The following is a 23,981-nucleotide window of genomic DNA, read 5'->3' on the forward strand; positions in this document are numbered from 1 at the left end:
AAGTACACTCATCCTCAACAATTACAGAATTAATTGAGTGCTGCAATAAACAAGAAGTGTTAAGAAGTGAGAATATTAAATACTCCAAACAATACGACGGGAAACTGAGAGAGGCAGAGAAATATGTATCTGTTTTTATATTGTTGAATATTAGTGCACGACTCAGTGTGTATACTTTCATTAATTTGATAAGTAATGATCTTCTATGATCAGGCTGAAACCATTTAATGATGGAATGTCTCATATTATACAACATAGGTGGGACAAAGTTTTTGTTTCAGTTATAAAGCTTTTGACTTGAAAAGACTTAAATCCAAGGTGTCAAAGTGGAAGCTGAGTCTTTGTTGAAAGAGTCAAGTTGAATTTCAAGTCAGCAAATTCAAGTCCAAGTAATGCAACTTGAACCCACACCGCTGCTATAATCAATACCATGTAAGTCATACATCTGTTAAACAAAATATTATTTACCTATAGTCACTCATCAGTGAGGAACACACAGGCAGTAACCTGGCAAAGCAAACAGCAGTGGCTCTCTCCAGAGATAGAGGAGTGCTTAGGTTTGCACTGAGGGAGCTTTACAGGCATGTGTTCCATTTCAAACTCAAACACCACTCGGAAACCTCCTGGGGAGGATGATGACAGAAACCTTTGCTATGCCAGTCCAACGTTTCGGTTGACATTAGCCTGTGATTTTTCTAAACATTTCAGAATTAAATCCCAATGAAAATAAACCTTAATATAAACTGCTTGATTTGGTTGTTGTTTTTTGTTCCAACACTGTGGAGGCCCCAGTGGGTAGATAAGCCTGTGCTGACAGGATCACCTCATAGGGATTCACCGAGGTTAGCAGGGAAGCTGCCCTTCAATCCAAGGATACTTTGGGTTTGTTTTTCCTGCTTTGGTCTCTAGACATCAGAATTAACTGTTGTTGAAGTCGCTACTTGAGTTTGTCTTTGAAAAGCTGAATATGTTTTCAGAATCTAAATCACTTTGATTACCAAATAATTGAGTTTGTCTCAGTGACACTGACAGAGGGTTTAACAATGGACTGAAATGCACGGTATCTTCTCAATGACAATGTAAAATGATAAGTTTGCACAGCCATATATTCCACTCACCCCAGAGGAGATCCTGCAGTATATATCCATATAATGATGTCACCCAATTTTCACTCAAACTGTATTTCCCCATGCATCAAAACATTGTATCCTGATCTGAGAGGACACTATTCGCCATGGCTTGAAACTGTTCATTATGCGCGTGAGTTCCTCAAAGGAAGTCCAAATTCAGCGGGGCTCTTCATGTGTCCTTCTTAATATCTCTCTGTCCCACAGCCTTTCTATTTTGATACATCTCTACCCTCCCATCAACCTCACCCACACAGCCGTTTAATCTGCAAGCATCTGAAGTTTAACAAGGGAGCCATCTTTGTTGGACGGTGATGTTACTTATTTTAGATCCATTATTGAACTGGAGCATATTCTCCATACGGGATGAAATGCATATCCTCTTCTTCACCAAGGCACTAAGTCAAAGTGAAGGCCATGGGAGACTGCAGTCATAAGCTATTGCATAAACTGCTTTCATCAGAATTCTTCTCAAAAAACTAACTGTCAAACAATTCAAATTGAACAGGAAGACCATGAACAGCGAGGCCTTTATATAAGCGCCGCAGATCTTTGCCATCTCTACTCTTTTAGATATTGTTCATGGACAAATGTACAGGTTGTACACGTGCAACATCTCTAAGCACCTTTATGAAAGTAGTAACTATATCCTCCATTGCAATACTATGTTGCTCCATGAGATTGGATGACAATTCTGCGTGAAAGACAATACAACTTCTACCCTTGAGGTATTTAGTGAAAGACCAAAGGGGTCAACTGTGTGGGAACAACTGTGCTGTTCTGACACAGCCCACCAATGTCAAAACGGATAAGCTTACTCTCGGCTATCGCTTTTAGAATAGCTTTAATGTAGGTCAACACCGTACAAAATAATACAGCACAATATTCTTTCAATGTTGACCGAGTTCTAATACATCAGTGGAAAACAAGGTCGCTGATACTCAGGGGGGATTGTTGTCTTTAAGAGTGCGTCCACCTGTTTCTCATCTCTAATCTGGACATATGCTTGATCCATCAGTGTCTCCTGCTCTTAGCTGGGAAAGTAACTTGAATTATCTAACAGGACACAAGTGGAGGATATCTGAGAGAGAGTGCACGCAGAAGCAGGCATGTTTTGACATCGACTTGGCCTGGTTCCTGATTGCAAAAAAATAAAACTGGCATATGGAACGCTCTCTATAGTCTACACAACGTTGTGATTTCTTTACTGCTGGGATGGATTGTCCAAGGCGAACGTGTCAGATGTGTCAGATCGTATGTTAGTCACTGAGCAAAAGCACCACAAAACTGTCTGTGGCCATTTTGCTCTTTGCTGTAGCTGGGTAGGCATCACAACAAAGAACCAGGCCCTCCTGCAGAATCTTCACAATGATGACCAATAAAGTGAAGAAATAAAGGCTGAAGTTATCAGAGGGGATACTATTTGAATTTGAGGTTCCATAGATGATGAGCAGACTGACGGGCTCTGGACTTGGACCATGTAGAGAAGAAAAGGACGTGCATATGGAAAAGATTTACAAGCTTAACTGGCCGTGATCTTTGAGTTCAGTGAGATCCGCAGGCATCTCAGGTCCTGTTATCACATCCGCATGTGATGGATTTGCTGTGAAGATGACAAAGTGCATGTGTGTGGGTGTATAATGCTCACACGCGTGTGCATGACTGCATATGGTTGCATATGGTCGTACTCGTACATATACTGTATTCAACATGTGATCTTGTGCTTTCACCATAAAGCAACACATATAAATGCTGAGTTTAATTTGTAGCTTTCACTGACATCAGACTCTTCCTCCCCTCATATCAGGCTCTTCCCCTTCCCTCTCCCTTTCACCCTCACTCTCTAATTTCAGCTTTCTCCTTCTGTCCTGCTGCTTGCATGTGTGCAGCGTGCAGGAACTGACACAGACGGAGAGAAAGAGACAGCCAGACAGAAAGGAAAGCACCTGGCCACGCTGAACTCCCGTCACAGCAGGGAGGAGGGAATAAAAGCTCCTGAGTGTCCCCCTGGGCCTCTGTGGACAGGCTGACGTGTCTTAAAGATCCTGTTCACCTCCTGCTGGCACCGCCTGTGTTTAGCACAGATCAACAAGGCTGCTTTTATCAAACACTACACAACCTTTATTGAGTCTGGATGTAGAAATGAAGTCGCTTAGCCCATGATACCATCCGACAGGCAAATGTTAGAGAAACAAACGTCTGTTGAGGTGGTAATTTGTATTCCTTAAGCTTAACGGGTGGCTTTTCTTTTGACTCCATATTAGGTGGATATATATTGTGTAGGGCATCTTTTGGTCTTTCGTTTCCTCTCTCTCCCTTTCTCTCTCTGTTACTGCAGTACGGTGCAAACCTTTGCGTCTCTTTGTTTGCACATGCAATGCTGCAAAAGCCTTAAGGCAGAGTGTTTGTTTTGTTTTGCTTTGTGTCTTGTGCCAGCGCGGAGAACAGTCATTCAGCCATCAGCCTGGCTGTTCCCCCACGTGCACTGTTAGTCAATTAGAGCTGCCATTAAAGACAGAGGCACCCAGGGAAATAAAGGGAGCAGGGTGGATTTGTCTTCGCTATGCTGATTTCCACCCTTAAACCCTCTCCAGATGAAGAGACTGCAATAATTGGGATTCTGACAGTGGGTTAGGGGGGGGGGACTCATTTCCTGGCTTCACCTCCTCCCCTTCCCATGTAATCATGTCTACCCAATCATGTCTTCCCAACACCTACACCTTTGCACTCCATCCCCACTAACTCTCTTTATGTACAACTACCTTTGGCTGAGGAATAACTGAAGCTCCCCTGCTTAATCTAATTGCTCCGGGCATGCAATTCCAGGAGCATTGCTTCCAAACAGCTCCACGCTCCACTGATGCAGACCTCACCATGAGAATGATACACGCTAACACAAGCACTGTGTTCTCAATTCTCTACCATGTGACCTAAAAAAAGAGTGTATGGTTCACGTGATTCACAGTATACAGTGGAGCCGGTTGTGCACATGTAACGGTATGTCATGTCAAATATCAATGACAAATTCTGGGGAAATGGGCGATTCTCTCTGTTGTGTGGTTCTGTTGATGCGGTTGAAATTACTTTTGCAAGGTCGCTGCAAATCTATACAAAGTTATTCCGTTTCTATAATCATACCCTCATCCATAGGGAGGAAGAGTCGCTGAATGGTTTGAGTGTGAAAATGATGGAAATCAATGCAATGGAATTTGTAGTCATTAGATCTCAAGATGGACAATTATGAGGGAGAGATTTTCCTCGTGCTTGATGATTCTCTTTGCATTAATTGATATCACTAAGTATGTGAATTAGATCAATACCTTAGAATAGCACGCCTGCCTACAAGTACATTGTATGCATGTGTGAGATTGTGTTCATCTTAAGATTCCAATGAAGGAGTTATGGGTTGGATTTTAATGAGAAATTGTAAAACTGTAACAAAACAGGCAGGGAATGACCAAATACTGGAACCGTACCAACATTGGATTGATTTATTTCCCATTGGAATGTGTCTATCAGTGGGGAAACTTCTCTATGCAGGATTCTCAAGTTCTGTTGTCTCACAGGTGACACTATAATTGCTTTCACTGTCTCATTTTCACACCCTGATTTCCCCTGCACATGGAGCGGAAGGGCGTATAGAAAATGTAACGGTTCCACTTCTTTATCCACTGCCATGTGTAATACGCAGACTCCTCTCCCTGTAAACGAGAGCCGCGGGGTGATCCAAACTATGTTGCTTACTTTACGACGCCTGTCTTTCCACCTTAAATACAGCCATTAACCAAAACAAGCCCGATACATAAATCAAACTTACTATCAACCTAACAGATTGTCTCCATCTGAATCTTTAACGCCGCACAATACGAGCCACACTCCCACAGTTGGGATGCTTCACCTCACAAAAGTTTTGGGTTAGATGATCAGATTACAGTGAAAAAACACACATGGGCATTGTTAAGGGAGTTTGCATTTCCACCCATGAACATGGCTTTCATTGTGCCCCGCTGAAGAGAATGCTTTTCATTCTGGAGAGAACGGCAAGGGCAAACAGGACCCCATGTGTCTCTGTGGTGCACCATCTCCTCAAGGCTCTGAAGAGAAATCAGATCTCTCTCTTTAGGGCCGTCTCCACTCAAAGGCCCCGGTGTGGTTCCTTCACTCCCAGCACTTCTTAGAGAGGAAACTTAATCTCGCTTGTAAGACAATCGCATGGAGAGAAGCCTCGGCAATTTGATGTAAGCGACCCCCTTCAACCGTCAATATTTTGACAGATTTCATGTTAGCATAATAATTTGCGGGATCCTTGCCAAGGATTTAATTGTTACATGGATAATTACACGTTTAGTTGCAGAGATGTTGGAACAAAGCGTTGCGTTATTAATATTACGGCACAAATAGTCTCTTTCATCTTGGCTGCTTTGTGCCGTCTCTGCGGCTCCATAATCCCGCTATGAAAGTAGATATCTTACAAACCCCTCAACAGGGACCTCTAGCAAATCAATTCATTACTCCATAATATCGGCAGGCCAAGGCGCATCTTTTATAGATCAATTCATTATCCAACTTCTGGCAGTAGAAGAGAGACTGACCACAGTTGTGAGCCCTGATATCAACTGTCACTATTTAGTGAAGACAACTTAAGTGCAGACCCTCTGGTGGCAGACTTCCATCATAAAGGGCTTCTGAACAATGCACAAACCACAGAACCTTAACCGTTTTATATGTAATGGTTTTATTTCCTTTATTGGTAAGATAGATATTTCCCTGTTTTGTTTGCAGTGTTTCTCATAATTATTGCATGGTGCCATAAAATCCCTCCGTCTCCATAGCGTTCTGTGGCCGCAGCAGCTTCACTCTCAGATAATGCATCCTCCTCATAAAGGATTAATAGTCCACTTACTGTGTCTATGTGATCACAGAAGACTTAGTGACACAGCTGGCGTGCATGTGTGTGTGTGTGTGAGCGAGCCTCAGCAGCGCACTGCCTTTACTAAACCAGCAGGGGTGATGCAGAGTTGCTTCTTCTCCAGGTGGACTAACAAGGTTAGAACAAATGAATGGGCCATTAACAGAATGTGAACTGTTGCATTTTTAATATGTGAAACACTCATCTCCAGCACTGGGACAAATGTATCCACATGTTTTCCTTGTTGAGTGGACAGTATTTCATTGTTTAATCCTGCTTAACACAATGCGTGCAGCAAATGACGTGTAGGTCAAAACACAAGCCCATGTGTGTAATTATAGGAGGCTGTCGATTCAGATTGCTGAATCATCAGCATCATTTTGGCCTGCATCCCTTCTGAAGAAACCACTGCCTGTTCTCATTAGCAGTCATTGAACAGGCCTGACAATTTTTTGCCCGACCATCCCTTGTTTACCCTCACAGCACAGACACAGTGAGATATGTGGTAATTACAGGCGGGTATAGGAGATGCAGCAACGCGTCGATACCAAGCACAGGTGGGTGTTTTGTTGTGCTGGGCTGAAACAGCACGGTTCCAGTCTGCAGGCTACGCGCCAACACGCTGTGTGCACTGATCAGAATCTCTAAGCACGTTGACCAAATACCACCTGCCAGAGCGCGGATAGGGCATGGCACAGGTAAATGTTGGGTACATTGATGTTCCGTGCAGCCAAATCGATTTGGCTATGTGGGATTTCATTTGAGGCAAATCAAAGGACAGGAAACGCAATTCTGAAAACATCCTCTTTGTCCTCCTGGCTGGAAGAATACATTCTACTGACAAACTATTGGCTTTGAAATTGTTCTTATTATCTGTGCATTTCTGTCAAGCATCAGTGTACATGATCATGCATGGAGCTGAGCTGTTTTGCAGAGAAACTGGAATGTTTTGAAAGGTAACGTTTCCATATTTCATTTCATATTAAAATAAGGAAAAGGTAAAATGACTGAATACCAAACACATATTTTACTCCAAAAGTGCATTGAATGGAAATCCTTTAGTGTGTATTCTTTGTGTGAAAGCATTGAAGTGTGATGCTACATGTGCTACACTGACCTATGACAGATGAGCAATAAACAATGTGAACAAGCCTCTGTGATTTGTGACCAAACACCTGGGATGAGACACTTCCATCATTTTTTATGGCGGCTTATAGAAAATAAACATCGAGGAGTGACAGAGAGTACGGTGATGGCTTCAGCTGGATGATCTATATGCAGAACACATGTGCCATCATCATGCTTAAAGACCACCATACATCAACCTCTTAGCTGTCAGTTCAGTGGGTTTAAAAGGATCCTTGAAAGAGCCTGGAGTGCAGAGTGCTGCCACACACGTAAAGGTAGGATGGGTTAGTATTTGAATTACTCCATTACTACTAAATCCTTAGGCTTCACACTTAGACAAAGACGTGACAAAAACCGAACATACCTCTACAGACGGTTCCATTTTCCACAGCCTCGTTCCCAGCCTTGCACATGCAGCGGCCGATGGGTACCATCCACTCTCCGTCCCCGTTGCAGTAGAGCTTGATGGGCACGTCCACCTCCTCTGCGTTAGGGATGCAGACGCCCCTGGCCGCCACCAGGGAGGTGCTCTCTGCTCCCGACAGCGTCTCCTGGAACAGCGCCCCGTTGGTGATGATACGAGGGCACTTCCGGTAGAAGACCCTCACAGCTATGAGGGACATGCAGCCGCCGTAGTCCTGGAAGGCCAGGTAGAAGCCGTTTCGTGACACGGGTCCGAAGCTCCGAACCTCAGTGTTGATTTTCATCACTCGGCCCCCCAAGTCCACCTGGGAGAAGCTCTCGTCCGCAGCGATGGTATCCACCTTGATCCAGGGGTTCTCCATCCAGGGTGGTGACGTTCTGGTGGCCGTGTCAGAATCGGACTCGTAGTAATACAGGTTAAACGTCTCTTTACAGGAGCCCGGCACATTGGGGATGCTACTGCAGTCCCTCACTGAGAACTTCATCTCCACGTGGATCCTCTGCGCGCCGCGACGCCGGATGTATTTTGTCCGTACCCAGTTGTTCTGATTGTTGTCGAACACATTGCAGACCTGGTAGGTGCGGATGGTGTTCATGTTCTCATCGTAACCGCTCACCTCCTCCCACTGTTGGCGAAGAACAGACACAAACAGGGAGTCAACATCATTTTCAATTTCTTTTCATAAATGAATACTTTGACATCTTTTTGACAAGGAGTTTAGACAACATCCTCCAAAAAACGTTTGGTAAATTGGGCCAAGTTGCTTGATTCCTCCAGTTAATCACATTTCAGCTGTAATGCAGTAAGAAGTCTGGCTGCTTCCTATAAATATAACACCCCTCCTAATACTCATTTTAAAGCATTAATACGTATGTTTTCATGCACACCAATACTATGATTAGCGGAAATAATCAGCTTAATGCAATATTTTGATTAGATTGATTACGTGGCTCAAAGAAATATGATTTCTCTAATAACCCACTTTAAATGGATGCATGCGGCTGGTGTGAGGAACAAATGAGATCTTCCCGTCCCAGCATGTTCCCCCTCTTTCTTGTGGTAATACTGGTGTGGTATTCGTGTTATGCTACTCTGAAACTCACTCCAATTAAAATAATAACATGCCAGTGTTGGTGCAATTTCAATAGTCTTAAATATAAACTTAAATCGTGTTCATAAAAGAATGTTCGGCGAGCGGACTCACAGATGTGGGAGAACTCTTGTCAACTGTAAAATGCATTTAACCGTGAATAGCAATAAAAGGGCTTTATTCAAAATAGACATAAATCTTTCGAAAACACAGTATTTTCATGTTGGGATGTTGAAGAAATATAAACCTGCTTTGCCCAGCAGGACACCTTTGATGTTCTGCCTCTCCTATTTCCTGTCCTCTCATTTAGGAAATCGTTAACATGCTGTAATGCTTTAAGAGAAACTGGAGCTGTGACGTTAAGTCCCTTAAACGGAGCGGCTCTGGTTTATGTGATAGTGTGTCCTACTTTTTATAGGACACATTCATAGCACAAAGTGTGATTGGTTATTGACGTGGTAGTGACAGGTCCTTTCACTACTGTGAGGGAGGTGGATACAGTAGAACACTGATTAGGGAACATTCATGTCATGATCACACACCAATGAAACTGATTATCCTATTCCACCAAACAGAAAGGACACATTTTCACTTTAGGTTCTCCGGTTACTTCTTTTTTCTACTTCAAAGTTTGACTACTGCACGAAAACTCAATTAATCTCTCTTTCAGGCTTCAGCTGCGACATCTGTGCTTTTCCTGTCCACTTGGTTGCGGATTTTAAAATACCATCCGCTCAAACCACCAAGGCTCAGAACCTTGACCTCGACATTTCAACCCAAGAAAGTTCAGTTCTCAGCCCCAGGAGCGGTGCAGTGTGAGGGGCATCAGCTGCACCCTGCGCCGCCTCAACCCCTCTACCTCCTCGCTTCACTCTCCACTTCACAGCTGATATAATTTCCCAAATTAGTGCCCACTTAGTGAGGATTTTGACAGATTTTGACGGGTTGGGAGAAGAAAGTCACCCCTCTCGTTACAGGCCGGCAATCTATCAAACACTTTCTGACTAATTAGAACAGCTTTAGTTGGTAATTCCCATGTCCCCATTAATCAGTACTTGTGATGCTTGAGTTGACCAACACCCAACACAAAGCTTAGGGAGAGCCAAACCAAAAACAGTGCTCCACACAGAGAAGGACCTGATGTTCAACTACAAAGAACATAAAGAATGTGAAGTGTTGTAAAAATCTCAAATCTAACCCTGTTTATCTGAATCACACATATTACTATTGTGTAAATGAACCCGCTGTCACAGAAAACATGTGACAGCGGGTTTGGCGCTCCTAGTTGGACATGGTGATGCCAGGTCATGAGCAACGATTGACCTTCCCACCTCGTGCAGAGCAGCGGGGGGGCCGTGGGCCGGCTGAAGAGCAGAATGGATTGTGACGTCCCTTGTAGAGCACACAGAGCATTGCTCAATCAAACTATAATCACATGAATGTGCAGACAGGTGGGGGTTGTTGCTAATGAGGGATGCAGGCAGGGGAAACTGCAGGGGAAAGTGTGAGGCAAAGCTTTCGGGGGAGGGATGGTCGAGTTAGGCTAAAATGGGCCTCAAACAAAATGTGTTTTGATGGAGGGCCCCTTTTTGTCCTGTCATGGCCTCTTTGCCCCACTTTCATCACAACCAGTGGAGGGAAGCAAATGGGGCATAATAAGAGCCTAACGATCAAGTGCAGAGTGTGAAATTAGAAGAAACGTCTTCATTTTCACAGCTTTCCCCCGCTGGCTTTTCCCTGAGGGTGCTGTGGAAAGGTGGTCATGTGTTTTCAGTGCAGAAGGTGAAGATAACACTGGTGCTGAAGGTCAACAGGGATTAGTGGGATGTCATGATTCAACCTGAGATGAGGAGGGAAAAATAAAAGCTGTAGCTTCAGAGATCTTGCTACGTTAAGCAAAATGTTTATGGATATGGGAGTCAAGAGAAAGTGTATAAAGAGCTACTTTACCACACCGCCACAAAAAAAGCATAATGTGGTAATAAGGTAAACGAGCATTTAATAAGACCAAAATGATCAAAAGCAAGTTCCCTAAGGCACAGCAAATAAATCAGGTTCTTATTTGAATTCATTAAATATTTTGAGGTAATATATCAGAGTTAAAAGACACAAACAGCACCGCAAGGTGAGCAAAAGCAAAGAGGTTTTCTTGAAACACTGGATATCTTTCCTTCTAGAAAGAAACGCCACAAACGCCAAGAAAGTGAAACCAAGTGCGACGCTTTGGGGCTGTAAATAATGTTAGGCAACCAGCTGGAAGTTCCAAACAGACTAAACCAACACAATGAATCAACCCCATGTATGACTCCATCACCTCAAGTATGCAAATGACTTCCAATTATCCAAATAGATCACAAATGTGTTATGTGATGGCACCAAAAACTTAAGAGTTGGATAATGATTCCCACGTAGTTGCACTTCTGATCAGAACAGTGAGTCTGTGTTGGTACGGCTGCACGCCAGCTGTTTAGATAAAGTTAAATACTTTCAGATCAAACATAATGCGCAACTGCCTCCTCACTGTTGCCAACACCACTTTCTGTACTTCTATTTCAAGATAAAACAGATTCATCATGATTCTAACTGTTGTGTCGCCAATTTAGACTTTCCTAATAAGACACCTGCCTGGTATCCAGTAATTGCGTGCTATAGATCTTATAGTTTGCCTGTGCAGTGAACCTAAAGTTAGTATAGATTGTAGTGGTCAAACTCTAGCAAGGGGCAGTGGAGGCTACTATATGTCAACTGCTCCTCTTTCTTCTGGAGTTATACGAGGTGTTACAGTTCAGTGACGCTCTCTGGGAATGAGCTTCAGAATCAATAACTCACTCCCACTGCAGGAGAGAGAAAAGTTCAGCTGACCTGCAGTCCATACATCTCCCCGACACTCCGTCTCTGCTGTGTGTGAAGAGCCAAGCATGACGCACTGTCAGGCCTGAATTATAGACCAGAGTTACCACCAACATCTGAGACAATTCACCAAAGTCAGCCTTTGGAGCGATTCACCGATCAAGACGATTACATTCTGGCCTTAAGTTACCTATTTCATATTTACAACTTGTGCTTTTGAGTTGACACTTTGGCCTCCGGACGCGTACTTGAGCTTATCCAAGTTCCTTGTAGATCTCTGGGACTTTCTTGATGCAGTTAAAAAAAAAAAGCCACAGCATCAAGATGTTGCAAGTTTTGAAGAAAAGGGAAAACCATGTGAACAGAACTGAAACCCTCCATTGCTTCTGTCGTTGTTTTTATGTGTGGCGGTGAAGTTTTTCAAATGATGTGGCTCTTACACTTGATTTAAATGATCTTCACGGTTCTTGAAGCGTGGTGGGAAGACGAGCGAGGAGCTTGTTGAAGGAAGAATATAGTTATAACTATGGATTGTTCCAAGGAAAATAGTTCAGCCTCAGAACGCAGCTACTGAGTGAGAATGCACGGGTTCAGTCATCTCAAGTCATCTCAAGTGTATTGTTCAAACCAAAATTACAGTTGCAGTCCCATAGAACTAAACCACACCCACACTGAGTCAAATTAAAGCAAGCATTAAAACAACAACATAAATCGTGGAACTGCAGTGACAACAACAACTCCCACAGAAAAAAGAGAGAGAAGGATAGAGAATACAGCAACATTTGCCAGAAATGTGCACATGGGCCTTGACCTCACAGTGCTCTGAAGGTGTGTTCAGACAGAAAACAAACACTCCCAAAGTAAATGGAAAAATGCAACTACATGCAAAGTGGAGTTGAAACAATAGTGCAACTCAAGAGAAAATGTTTTTCTCATCTCAAACAGACTCACCTCACACAGACAGACACATACTGCAAACACTAGAAGGAACTTGTTTGTAAGACTGCAAAAACGGGCCAGAAGTGAAGTGTGCAGGAATAAAGCCGGGCATGAATTGGCTTCAGTCTAAACGCACCTTTACAAAGCAGCCACTCACAAAGGCTGCGAAGCAACAGAACCCATCTGAAGATGGTCAACAAGTGCCTGGGCTGTGAAATGTTGAGCACAACTCAACTCTTCATGGTCCCTCTTCATCAGCAGCTCCTCAGAGTTTTAATAAACAGAACAAAATCTCTGCCAGGCACTTTCAATTCTTTGATTGCTACTAACAGGACTGTAGCTACTAAACTGAGCAATAATGAGCAGCTCAAAGACTTAATGGCATTTTTGTAGATCAAAAACTTCCATAATGCAGTTTTGGATATTTACCATTGTTAATGTTTGTTAAAGCTTTATTGCAGCCCAACCATTTAATTATTCATACAAGCAGGTGATTTTATTGAAGGCAGCGGCACAGCAGTGGGAAACCTGCATATTCATTGTCAAAGCTACACAAGATAACTACATATAAGTACCATACACAAAGGGTCAGAATAGTGACCTAGCAATCACGGTCAAACTGTCCAAACCTTCAACGCTTCATCGCTTTGACATAACATGAACTATGCATTCATCACATGTTGTCATTACAGCGTGGGCAAATTAACTGGAGCTGGCTTTACATTCCATATTGCCATTCTATCACTGACAAAAGTAAATAAATTATTCACACAAAAGCAGCGAGAGAGCCCAGTGGAAAACTCCCGGGGCACAGTTGTCCCATTTGCAGTTGTGGGAAATCTGTCAGAGCAAGAGTGCCGTCCCTGGAGGGACAGCGGACAAATGACACCTACTCTCTGCATTCAATTACCAAGAGCGAGGCAAAGGGAGCCAAATCCTACAGCTCCGGCTTCACAGAGACCAGAGACGCACATACACAGACATAAGTAGAACTGTCTGTGGCAGTCAACTTCAATTACCATTGTCCACTCCTAATACATAACATGTGAAACTAGACAAACAAGCTTCCTATTGCCTCTTTACCCCAATTCCACAAATCTACATGTGGATTATGTTTGCATTTTTCCTTCTATAACTCCTAAGATATAATTTCACAGACTTTAATTGTGAATCATAGCAAATTAGTGGTCACTTCAATCTCACTGTACAATGAAATATGTCGAACAAATTGTTGGAAAAAAGCTAAAAGACTATATGAAAAAGTCTTCCATCTCGGTCAGCCACAGATGCCCACAATTACACATAAACAACCTCAATCTTATTCCGTAGGAATTCAAAAACAATGCAGGATCTTTGTGAAATCAGAAGGAACTCATTTCTTTCCCAAACTTCTTGCGAACTGCTCTGCACATGTCTTCCTGCAGCTCAGATCTGCGGCGTGTCCCTAAGTGAAACTACTTCCATACCGGAGCAGCACATTACAACACATCCACAGTGAGATCCTGAGCCTCCGCGCTCTCCGCCTATGCTGCAGGCCTCACTTAGCCACTGTGGGTGCGTGTGCTCCTTGGGCCATAGGTCAACTAGGAAATGATAGTTGTTGTCAGTGAGTTGTCATAGCAATGAGCAGGTCAGGAGGTCTGACCTGACGTTCACCATTCTCTCAGCTCCACTTATAAAGAGCACACTGACCACTTCACCCACTCTGCCGGCTGCCTGTACCTAACTCTGTGCTACTCAACACATTCACAAGAACCTGGAGTAAATTAACCTGAAGCTCTTTGAGCAGAAGAACACCTACTCTGTTTGAAGAACACGCAAAGTGAATCAAAACTGTATAGAAACTTGCCTTTGTGTACACACCATCTGTAGTTACACATCATCTTCACCATAATGTGCTTTTCGTTTTAATGCTTATGTAAACTACCTTCTCACCTTGTGACGGTTCTAGAGACAGAATGGAGGCATTAACCTTCTCCTGGCTAATGTCATTTGTTTTGTCTGGTATTTTTCAATGAACATATCTTTCACTGGCCGCCTCCAACGACAGGTTTGCACACATTAATGTACTAAGACGAAAAAAAAGGGAGGTGAGCCAAGAACGTTTGTCTGAAATGTGAGAGCAGAGGAGGTTAGAGCAGTCACACAGAAGCTTCTCCCTTATATTAACCTCTGCTCTCGCACTGATAAATACATGAACTACTGATTACTAATTACCAGGGTGGGAAATGGTCAAATCAGGGTAAAATAATAAATAATAATATTCTGAAATCCCCTGTGTAACTGACTGTAATGTAATACACATTTATGAATGAACTCATTGTTTTAATGAAGGACTAATGATGAACACTTGATACTCTGATATAAGGGTTGTTTTGAGTTATGACTCTGTCGTTACCTAGCTATGTGTTTTCTGGCTCCGATCATGACAACATGAATCATTCATTCCTGAGTGAAACAGACAGATGTCATGAGTCAGACAGTACAGAATATCAGCCAAGTCTATGTTGACAGGCCCCTGAGGTGTTTTTTAAAAAAATAACGCCTTTATTCAATTTAAAAACAAGTGTCTCGCTATATTTTGGATTGGAATGTTTCTATTTGAATTCTTTCACAAATTTTAGATCAGCGAGTTCAAAAGGTTCTTCCATGACTGATACATGAACTGATTTCCTGGCAGGCAATCATCTATTGACTGCTCATATTTCTACATAGTTCTACAAAATTTTAAAATTAGGACATCAAAATTGAAATGTGCCATTTGTAAATTGTATTGCCACATTGGTCTTTTCAGAGACAAAGCCCAAAAAGGAATCAGCAAGAAAATGATGACTTTTACAAAAATGTCTCAAGACACATTTTCTCCTCACGCAGTTAACCATAAACCAGACTCATTTATTGTTTCCAGGTTTGGCTTAATAAAAGTAAAACATCACAAAAATGTCTTTGGATTATTTGATGTCTTAATAACTGGCTTGTTATTGAGTTGTCCAGAGACATGTTGTGTCTGTGCGATAGTGTGATTACATGTCCTGACAGCAGCAGCGTCTCTGTGTGGGTGAGGCTTTTGTTTTACCACCAGGATCTCAGAGCACAATGTATTCCCAAAATCTGCCCCAGGACAAATTCAAGTTTAGTAAATATGACACTGGGTTCTCAATGTTCTAGACGTCTCTTCCAAGCATAATGAAGACGTCTCTCTTCTATGGCATAGGAACAACATAGCTTTGGCTGACATTTTACAGAATTAAAAGAGAAAACAGCCTGACTATACACAGAGTGGATGTTAAAGTTGATTTATACATGTTGAACTATGATATTGTTCCACACAAATGACTTAGTTACTCACTGTAGTGGGCTGATTTTCAACAGCGTTTCAAGGAATTTCTTAAAATAATAATTTGACAGGTGATGTTCAAATGTTCCATGAAACCGAAGACAGATGACATCACCTACCATAAAATCTTTTGACTAAACATCGTGCCGTTGCTTGTTTGCGTTTCCATTGTATGGCAAAGTATTACATGACAAGTTAGGATATATTTCATGAAGCTCTAAGGTGCAGCCAAAGCCAACTGCTGGTGCGGCGCTGCGCTGAATGTCACTGATCCAGCCGGCTAAGTCGTGAAGCCGTGCATATGTGCGTGTAAGACAATAGCTTCTGTAAAGCACCTCTCGCTGTGATATAGAGAGCGAGAGTGAGCTCTGTTTCTACACCTGTTGCCCTGGGCCATGAGGGACCAGCTATCTCCATCTCTCTCGCTCTTCTGTTTCCAACGGCCAGTGCCTTTGACGAGCTCTGCCGTATCATAAAAAACTGTGGTGCCCGCGTCGATAAGGCCAAACCGGTACCTGACTAAATCCAGGGGGGCTTAAGAACTTGTTGGCATTTCAGAGAGAGACGCGACAGAAATCCTAATGGGGGTTTTTCACAAAGCGCTGGCTGAAATGTCCTCATAGGTAAACCCCTCAGTCAAAACAAACGTGACGATATTTACAAGAGAAAAGCAACTGCCGAAATAAGCTGCACACCATATGTTAACAGAGGTGATTCTCCATGATGATGATTATTATGATGATGATGATGAGGGTCTTGGTAGTTATTATTCAGAGACTGAACAGCCGAGTCTGCGCTTTATTTTCTCTTTCATCCGTGACCTTTTCATTCTGTATGCCTGATACATACTGATCATGAAATATGACTTGTGCGCATGTTTTGCTGGATCTAAGATTTTGTAGTGATGAAATGAAGATGTGACGTAAGCTGCCTGGTGTGTGTGTGTATGTGTGTGCAGACTGAATGCAGAGCTGGGGAAGAGAGAGGAGGAAACCGAGCGACTTTGTGCTTTGGTATTGATTGTCGGAGTAAGCAGGGAGGAGACAACATGCCCTCAGGTTGGAGAGGCGAAGTTGTCGTAAATTACTGCTGAGCAACTTTGAAGTTGTATCGTGGCACTTTTGAATTCCAAATCTCTGACTTTTTTTGGTGTCTTTTTTACGAACTGGAGTATAATTCAAACCATCTTCAATACAAACCACAGAAGCATAAATAATTGAATAAAATCTGGGGCGGTTTTTTGAAACGCACCAGCAAATAAGTCTACAACATTTTTTCTCTCTTTGGGACCCGTTCTAAGAAGTCTAGATCTTGTGGTGGGGAGAGAAGTGAAGGAGACTGAGACTCTGGTTTTGGCCGGCTTACAGTGGGCCTGGCTCGCATGTGGCCGAGAGGAACCAATGCACTGGCAAACCATGTGGAAACACTGTGCATCAAACATTGCCGGAGCCCCATCGCTCACACGGCGTCATGTCTTACATATGAACACGTTTACCTTTATGACGAGCTTTCATGTGCTAAATGCCTGCTATCAATCAATAGGTTAACAAGAGGTTAAAATGTAAAGTGCTAGGATCACTTTTGGAGGTAAGGTCCAAGAAAAAATGACTCATGACTGCACGTTCTCCTTCAAACATCTGCTACTGGAGAGGTTTAGAGCCAAAAATGTCACATAGTTAAGTTAAATGCATTTCTGTGTGGCTTTGCAGGTTGAGTTTTTCTTTCTTTCTTTGTCGGCGGAAAAGATTTGGCTCTCTCTGGGGAGCAGGCGGACCCATGAGTTGACCTCTGACCTTAGAGTGAGAAACCAAAACACCAAAGAGGAATAAATCTATCACAGAACACTGAGCTAATTTACACATTAGCTCCACTTTAAAGCTGACCTAAGGGGCGGACCACACGTGTTATATAATGATCAATTATTTAACGACACGTTCGTTGTCGGAAGGGGAGCACTTACACTGTTGTCGCTCGTCCCCGACACAGGGTAGACGGTCCAGCCCAGTTCCGCTGTGGCTGTGGTGGAGTCCATGAGCGTCTCTGTGGAAAGAAACAGGGGAAAAAAAGGTGGTCAGATATTATCCAGACAACAGGAGAATGTCGCTGCTGTCGGATGGAAACCACCAAACTACCACAGAAGTATTTTGAGGATGAAGGGTTGCTTATATTCTCAATGATGCCTGCATATTCGGCATGATACTGAGGGTTGTTATAATAGAGGAAAAGCGGAATTTTCTACAGCCTGGTAACAATATATTATCTTACCCATCAACTCGTTTGCTACATATTGCACATGTCTTGTTTGTACACAGTATAGATAGATAGATAGATTGCCGTTGGTCGTATCTGCACAGGTATTGCTGCCAACAATGAAGGCCGGAAAATTGAGAAAATCTAAATGATCAGATATAGATCAGTAGTTGTGACTCCAAACCAGGTCAGGCCTGTGTCCTGGCCCTGTGCTACCACAGCTGCTTCATAATGGATCAGTCACGTCGCACTCAGCAGATCTATGCCATCAACCGTATGACTTCATGGGCAGGCTGGGAAGGCAAATCTCCACGGTATGGCAGAGGGGCCAACCTACATACCACGGATTAACTGGTGGAAAGAAACACCTCTAGTAATTGGGGTCAAAGAGAATATGCCTCCTGTTTGACATGGGGTCCTCTGTGGCGAACATTCCACCACCATGGCCAACCATGACCAACTGTCCGTCATACACTCATTGGACCATTTCTGTTGTTGATTTTTTCCCCTCGATTTCCCTACGATCGCTATCCGTGTCCCTACAACCCCTTTTACATCCCTGACTCTTGCTTCCTCGTCGCCTCTGTCGTTCTCTAATGAATTTCCCCTGCTGATTAGGCCTGTTTCAGTCTCGTTCTCTGGTGTCGAGCTGCAGCAGATGGAGAGAACATTCATCAGGTTCGAGGCGTCAGCTGCCACACAAGGATTTAGAAAGCTGCTTGATAAACACAGCAGCTCCACTCACCATAACTCACACACATGAAGCATAATGGTATTCATGAGACCCATTCTATTTAGGGAATCATTTGCCAAAGCAACATAACCTCCATACATTATAATCGTTTTGATCCTTTGTGTAAATTTCCTCATCTGGCACGCCACAAGTGGGTGCTACAAGTACCACTGGTTGTGCACATACCACAATTTGAAGTTGACTGTAGGAAGCTGAAGATGTGAACCAAAGCTTCAGTACATCCGTGTGGATTTTGTTTAACCCTCCCTGCATTCCCAGTTTGTACCATCGCACTGTTTCATAACCCTGGATTTCCTCAGATTTATATCCCAGCAAAAGCCACGGCTTTTAATTAACAGGCTCCACATGCTCTGCTTCATTTCAAGGCCTTCTGCTGAATTTGGGCTTCTTACCAGTATGAACTACACATAATACAAGACTCCACATCCTATTCAGTTATCACAAAGGCCAAATCGCATAATTAGACAGATGAGACTGCATTTGTGCAGCTATTGATAACCTTGTGTGTGACTCTGAGCTCAGCAGCCTACATGGGTGTTAGGCAGTGAAATGGTAATTATCCCCCATAATGATAACGATAATTAGCAGAGAAGTAAAGTGAGAATAATGAACCCCCTCGGTGTTTGGAGCAGAGAGTGAATTTCCACAAGAATGTTAAGGCAGACTGGGTGACACTTCAGCCCCCATCTCTCTCTGTCTCTTTACCTTGATTCACTGCACATTCACTCCGATTTATTTTCATTTTTCTCACCGGTTCTTTTTGCTAGTGAATCTTTCTGAATTCCCCTTACTCGCCTATTTTTTATTCTTCTATCACACATACCTCTTCTTTTCCATTGGTGGAAGAAATATTGAAGTCATTAACTGAAGTAAAAACAGAAATTTGGACATCATTTTCCTCTCAACCCATCCACATGAGAGTCAATTCTCTGTTAACCCAAATTCTTGGGATAGAAACCATCCCACCATCAAGCTAAAATGATTACTTTCTGATTGTATCTCATTAAATTTGGAACATGCAGTGATGTACTAAAGAAGCTCAATGTTTCACTCTGACACGGCACAGAAACTAAAAATGCTCAAAGTACAATGACCCAGAAAATAACATGTGGCACTAGAGTAAATGTACTAAACTCTCTCACTCTCTCTCGCCCCCTGTGTCGTCCTCACTCATGCACGGCGCTGCTATCAGTGGCCTGCATGCTGGACTAGTAAAACCTCACCCTAAAAGACTGATCACTTTTCTTCCCCCTGCTGTCCGCACTTCTATACCGGCAGCCGCACCAATTCATTACCTCCCGCCAAGCCGAGCAGCACATACCTCACCGCTGTCACACACTGCGTGCATCTCAGCGAGGACCCCAGCAGAGATGGAACATGGCTGCTCGGCAAGACACTTCCACTGCCATTAATCAGGCGGTGGACACGGGATGCAGGGGCGCTCGCCTGAATACAACTGCACCAATCACTTATTTTGATTTTGCTCATGTGCGCTTGTTTACTGTGTGAACATTTGAATTTCAGCACTCGTGGGGCCTGCAGCGGTTTGCTGGGTTTGAGTGTGCAGGCATCAGGCGCTCACACTGGCCACACCAATTTGTGGGCTGGTTGCTGTCAGGCTGCATTTACACGTACTGTAAATAAAGAGGTGCAGGTCTGAGTGGGCTTTTACAGTAATTTAAGGTTCTCACAAAAAATATGAGGGTTTTTTTGACTACGGCTGGGAATTATTAAATGAAACGTGCATGTACAGTGGCTTTTACAACACCAATTATAGTACAGACAAGTCAGTCAAGAAATAAGTTTGAGCTGACTCCAGCTGACTGATGTGCAACTCAGTTTGTGGTTAAAGGATTTGAAAATATAACAATGTTTTGTTTGAACACCTAAACAGACAAATAACTTTTCCATGTGAGAGTGTGTTTTAAGGCCCAACAAACCATAGGAATGAAGCAGTTGCCTTGAATGTGTCTTTGAAAAACACAAAAGTACAAAACTTCATCAACTACAGGAAATATGAAGGAAATCTGAACTTTGCAAGAAACGGACATTTTTGTTTATTATTTTGAACTTGATACCATCTACTGAGGGAGCCATGAATATGCAATGAGCCCTGGGAGTTGAAGAAATGCCGACTAGGCTGAGACGCTTCCTTTAACACTTCCTGACACCAAGGAAGGAGTTAAGTGTTGATGGGAGGAAAGCTCTCCACTGAGAGGCCGTCTGAAGTGACAGTCGCTGGGTGGAGGGTGAGGGTGGGGGGGAGCATTCCTCTCCTCTAAGAGTGGGTCAATGCTGCAGCTCAGCTTTCTTAAGAAAGTAACAGCATTGATTGAAGCAAAGAAAAGCTGTTCACAGGTTCGCAGAAAAGACATTTCAGATCAAATAACTGCAGAAAGTAAGAAAAGACTTCAAATTCATATCTGTGAATACAAATGTACTGCATCCCACTGTATTCTGGAGTCATCACATGGCAGCAATACTTCATATTTTGGAAGCAAATCCACCCTGTTGCAATATACAGAGCTGTATATGCTGCATGTGAAATCATTCCCTGTGAGTAAAATATATTCATGCATTCACTTCCTGTTCATGAGGCGCATGTGTGTACACGGTTGTTATATGCCTGTTTTCTTCCTGCCTGTCCCGAGGTGTATAGTCAACACAGGGGCGCTAGTTAGTTTCAGCCTGAGACTGACCACTACTGTTCTCAGTCCTGAGGCTTTGAGAGACGGATGGCCAATTAGATAGTAGACTTAGACAGAATCCTGCTATCCGAGTGATGGATGGAAGCTTAACAACTTGTTAGAATGTTCACACCTTCTCCCCACACAGCAACACGTGTAACTTTCCAAACAGATCCACAGTTCTTTATCTTTTTTAGCAGGCAGGAGATCCAATCACGGCTTTACTTTACTCAACCAGAAAGGCACGAAATTCCCCAAATTCCTTTGCATGGTTTTGCATCACTATCGAGCATTATGTTGCAAATAAATTACTGGCAGTTCAAACCGGTATCAAAGAGAATAAAACAACCCTGTAACAGACTATATTTAGTATAATGATGGGTTTTTTGGAGAAGAAACTGACCTCCAAAACACAGTGTGAAGCTGCTCGCAGGCATGAGGCCTTTTCATCTTTCTCACCAGCGGAACTGCAGCTTTGGCTCTCCTTCAACATTACATTTCACCGTGGACATAAACTGCACATGGTGCTTTCCAATGCTGTGATAATTCCGGGTTACAGCCTTAACCATCACTACAGCGTTTTCATTCATGCCGTGTAAAAGTCAAATTAACCACCATCGAAGTGCACTTATTCATTTCCTTCAATTTCACTGTACACCTGGAACGGCTGCATTTAATTGCAAATGTGGGAAGATTGCAGTGTGCGGCGCAGTTGTAGAGTAACATGAGCAAGCTGATCATTAGGCTAAAAACAGAACTCTATAGTGGACCCAGCAAGGAAATCTGCCTAGATTAAGGGGGCGAAGCAATGGTAGTCCCCCGAGGGAGCCAGTGCAAGTGCAGAGACATGATTCATCGCTGTAACGACGGACAGGGCTACTGTATGGCATGCTGGAAAGAAAAACAGTCTGTTTCATTTAGAGGGGAGAAGTGGATGGAGCCTCTAGTCCAGAGTAACCCAGCTCAACTTATCTGTCAGCACAAGCTGGGCCCATTAAGGTAGAGCTCCTGCCACTGTCACATAACAGCATATCCCTGTGTGGTAAATGAATTCTTAATCCCACATTTACAATGAAACAGGGGCTTTGTGGACAAAATGGCACCGGCCCAAACCCCAGAAGCATGGCTTTTCTCTCTGTTTTCAATAGGCAAAGACAGCTTGGCATTGGGCCCTGGGTATCCAGTGCACTTTACCGTGTGTCACTGGTGAGACATCACTTTGTCAGGGTGATTTATGGGCAGTGGATATTATTGTTGGGTCGTGAAACGGCAGATTTCGGAGTTGGAGATGATGATGTAGGTGCTCGGGGAACGATGAGGTGGGGCTGAACTCTGAGGCTTTTGATTGGTGAGTTTTTCAAGGCAAGGGAAGATGAGAGAGGAAGCTGGGTAGTTGATTTTGGCAGAGGGCGACGCTGTGTGAAATATGGTACCACACACACACACTCACACACAGAGAAAATGCACGGACACTACACCAGTCTCCGAGCAGTACGTGTTGACAGAATGATACAGCATGGTGCTCCCAGGGGCCTGTGGTAAGGATGTACGACAAGTAATCCCTACACAGACGAGCTGTGTTATCATTCAGTCTAACGTAACATGTCAGCAAGGCCAGGGAGCAACGGGCAAAAACAAGCCTCACAAAAAAAAAAATACAGTTTGAAATATGAGTGAAATACTGAGTCGGGTCTCAAGGACACAATAAGTTGATGTATTGTAGATACTTTGGAGAGAAAGCAGAGCAATTTCCTTTATTGTCCACGAGATGAAGATTTATAACTAGAAGGGCACTCATTAGCTCATACCACCAACAAGGCCAAACATGCCAAGACAGATTGACTCTTGTTCTGACCTAAAGAGAAAGAAACAGCCATTATAAAGATATTTGTCTGGATCAGTCAGAACAGTTCAGCTGCACATTAATGATGGCTGCATTCTGCCCTGTTTGTTACACTACAGCAGATCCATTAATGTGGCTCCATGTTGAAACACGTAAGTTTGTGCAGCAGACCCATCTCCTTATCTGGATTCAAAATACCAATTGATAGTCCATCATGGGATGAATATGCCCCAATTGGTTCAGAACCTTTTGAGGAATCCTAACAACTAAACAGAAATACAGAACCTCATATATGACCAATAACAGTTCTCACCATTAATTGGCGATTGGCTGATTGGCTGAGCTGGGGGCTGCACTTTAGTAATAACACCACACTCTTAACAAAAATAATGATAATAATTAACAGCTCTGTAAATTTTAATGACACAATTTAACCTGCGAACTAATAGCGAGAACGCGTTTTCACCAATCCACCGTTTCATGGAGGCTTTAATTACTTTTCCCACAGTAACAGTCGATGATGACACCCTGTGCGGGTGCCGATCATTTCTAAGTAAAGACAGAGCTTTTCTCCACACGTGTCAGGATACCTTATTGCTATTAGTCTAGTGCCGTTTCACAAGCCATTAAGCTGTAGTTAGTT

The 23,981-nt window shown here is 43.1% G+C and overlaps 1 protein-coding gene across 2 annotated transcripts in view; it reads right to left on the bottom strand.

Moving 5' to 3' along the window:
• The window catches only part of ephb2b (eph receptor B2b), a 112,252-nt gene that overhangs the window by 52,564 nt on the left and 35,707 nt on the right, over positions 1-23,981 (bottom strand). Inside the window, exons 1-3 of one of the 2 annotated variants that reach the window (XM_076147380.1) lie at positions 17,789-17,836; positions 9,674-9,682; positions 7,529-8,213 (exon numbers count right to left, since the gene is read on the bottom strand). In XM_076147380.1, coding sequence (XP_076003495.1) covers positions 7,529-8,213; positions 9,674-9,682; positions 17,789-17,836 — 742 coding nt within the window. Of the gene's footprint in view, positions 1-7,528; positions 8,214-9,673; positions 9,683-17,764; positions 17,845-23,981 lie in introns of those variants that run through there. The other variant, XM_076147379.1, reaches the window with a different exon arrangement.

This window comes from Genypterus blacodes, unplaced genomic scaffold (genome assembly GCF_046128005.1).
Source record: "Genypterus blacodes isolate CSIRO-AG114 ecotype Tasmania unplaced genomic scaffold, CSIRO-AGI_Gbla_v1 ptg000037l_1, whole genome shotgun sequence".
Classification (NCBI taxonomy): Eukaryota; Metazoa; Chordata; class Actinopteri; order Ophidiiformes; family Ophidiidae; genus Genypterus; species Genypterus blacodes.